This window comes from Sphaeroforma arctica (genome assembly GCF_001186125.1).
Source record: "Sphaeroforma arctica JP610 unplaced genomic scaffold supercont1.347, whole genome shotgun sequence".
In the NCBI taxonomy this organism is placed as follows: domain Eukaryota; class Ichthyosporea; order Ichthyophonida; genus Sphaeroforma; species Sphaeroforma arctica.
Window position 1 is genome coordinate 7,192 of NW_014040211.1, and position 1,699 is coordinate 8,890.

Consider the following 1,699-nt stretch of genomic DNA (forward strand, 5'->3'; position numbering starts at 1 on the left):
GTGTGTGTGTGTGTGTGTGTGTGTGTTTGTATACATTTACTTATTCATGTATATGCGTCAATTTAGTATTTACATGGTCCTTTAACAGATCACATCTACGACCACAAGAGTCAAGTCGGTCCTCAAACACCCTATTCTCTACAATCATATACTAGTGTGCATAATTCATATGTCAGGGAAACTTCATGTATATGTCATTTTGTGTGTATCCGGTTTATATACATAATTTGACATAGCTACGATAATTCAAAGTCCAAGGGTACTTCAGTGATAATATAAGTTTCAGAAATTGACTGAGCGGTCCTTTCGATGTATAGTAAATACGATATATCGTTTGGTTGTGCCTGCAGCAGATACTCAGCTTGTGTCTGAACTCGCTTTCTTTCAATTAAAGATATAGTGGTACTTTCTTCGACTTCAAGCGGTTCTATGGATAGTAACTGCTTCTATCACCTTATCCCAAACAAGAGAGTTAATATTAATGATTGACCATCTATTCAATGTTACATACCGATAATCTTCTGCATCTATCATTCTGTTTAAAGTTTCTGTGGAGATACGCTTGCACGGCCGGGCACCGAAGTTTCAGTGAAAGTGCGGTGGATCCATTACACTACAAAGATTGACTTTATCACTCGCTGAAGCCAAGCATTTGCATAGTTATAGACGATACATCTGGGACATTCAACTCGAGATATCGAGAGACATGTTGAAGTACAACTGTAAGTACGAACAAATACAAATGGTCGCTTTAATGTAATATGTATTAATTTGAATAGCTTCCAGCCTTCCACAGCTACATGAAATGAATACAAACCCATTTATTTAGCTATTTTTAGTTGAGAAATAGTATATTTAAATGCCGACATCGCATGACTTATTCCTATCAGGACGTGCAACTGAAATATTATTGGCTACGAGATTTTCCCGCTAAAACGTCTTGTACTTACATCAACAAATACATAAAGTCAAATTCATCTGTCAGTTCCTTCTTTTCAATGCATACTGTATATGCGTACTTGCTTTTTTTATGTGTGTACAAGCTATCACTACAAGGGAAAGCTATTTAGTATAACACATAAAGTGATGTATGTACTGATCTCGGCAGTGCGGATGAGTGACTAGACTGAAGCTAAATGAAAACATGCTGTGCATGCTGAGCTTGGTTGTGCCGATGAGAGGCTAGACTAAAACTCGACATTGTAGCCTGGCGTAACTAACTTGTAAATTATGTGTAAGTGCATCGGATGGTCATCTTATGTATTCAACCCTGTGAAAACTACATGACATTTACTTTGATTCTTTGCAAAGATCAGGACTGGCGCGCATTTTTCCCGGCCCAGTGTATCATATTTCGCTCGGACGTTTTCAAGATAATGATTCGGCATACGCACACGAGAGTGAGTATATACGTGTGTATGTGTACACACCCATATACATACATATATATATATATATATATATATATATATATATATATATATAAACATGTGTATGTATGTATGTATGATGTATGCTTGTCTATATATATATATATATATATACATGTATATATATATATATATATATATATATATATATATATATATATATTTATATATATATATATATATATATATATATACATATATATATATACATATCGATAAATATATATATGTATATATGTATATATATAGAGAGAGCGAGAGAGAACGAT

General features: G+C 34.0%; 2 protein-coding genes across 2 annotated transcripts in view; one reads left to right on the forward strand and one right to left on the reverse strand.

The window, feature by feature from the left end:
* SARC_05437 (hypothetical protein) overlaps positions 1-794 on the reverse strand; it is a gene marked incomplete at its 3' end in the record, with an annotated part of 4,089 nt that extends 3,295 nt beyond the window's left edge. Inside the window, exon 1 of the mRNA XM_014300692.1 lies at positions 512-794. Coding sequence (XP_014156167.1) covers positions 512-534 — 23 coding nt within the window. The remainder of the gene's footprint in view (positions 1-511) is intronic.
* Positions 795-859: 65 nt separating this feature from the next.
* The window catches only part of SARC_05438 (hypothetical protein), a gene marked incomplete at both ends in the record, with an annotated part of 5,203 nt that continues 4,363 nt past the window's right edge, over positions 860-1,699 (forward strand). Inside the window, one exon of the mRNA XM_014300693.1 lies at positions 860-893. Within this exon, the coding sequence (XP_014156168.1) occupies positions 860-893 (34 nt within the window). The remainder of the gene's footprint in view (positions 894-1,699) is intronic.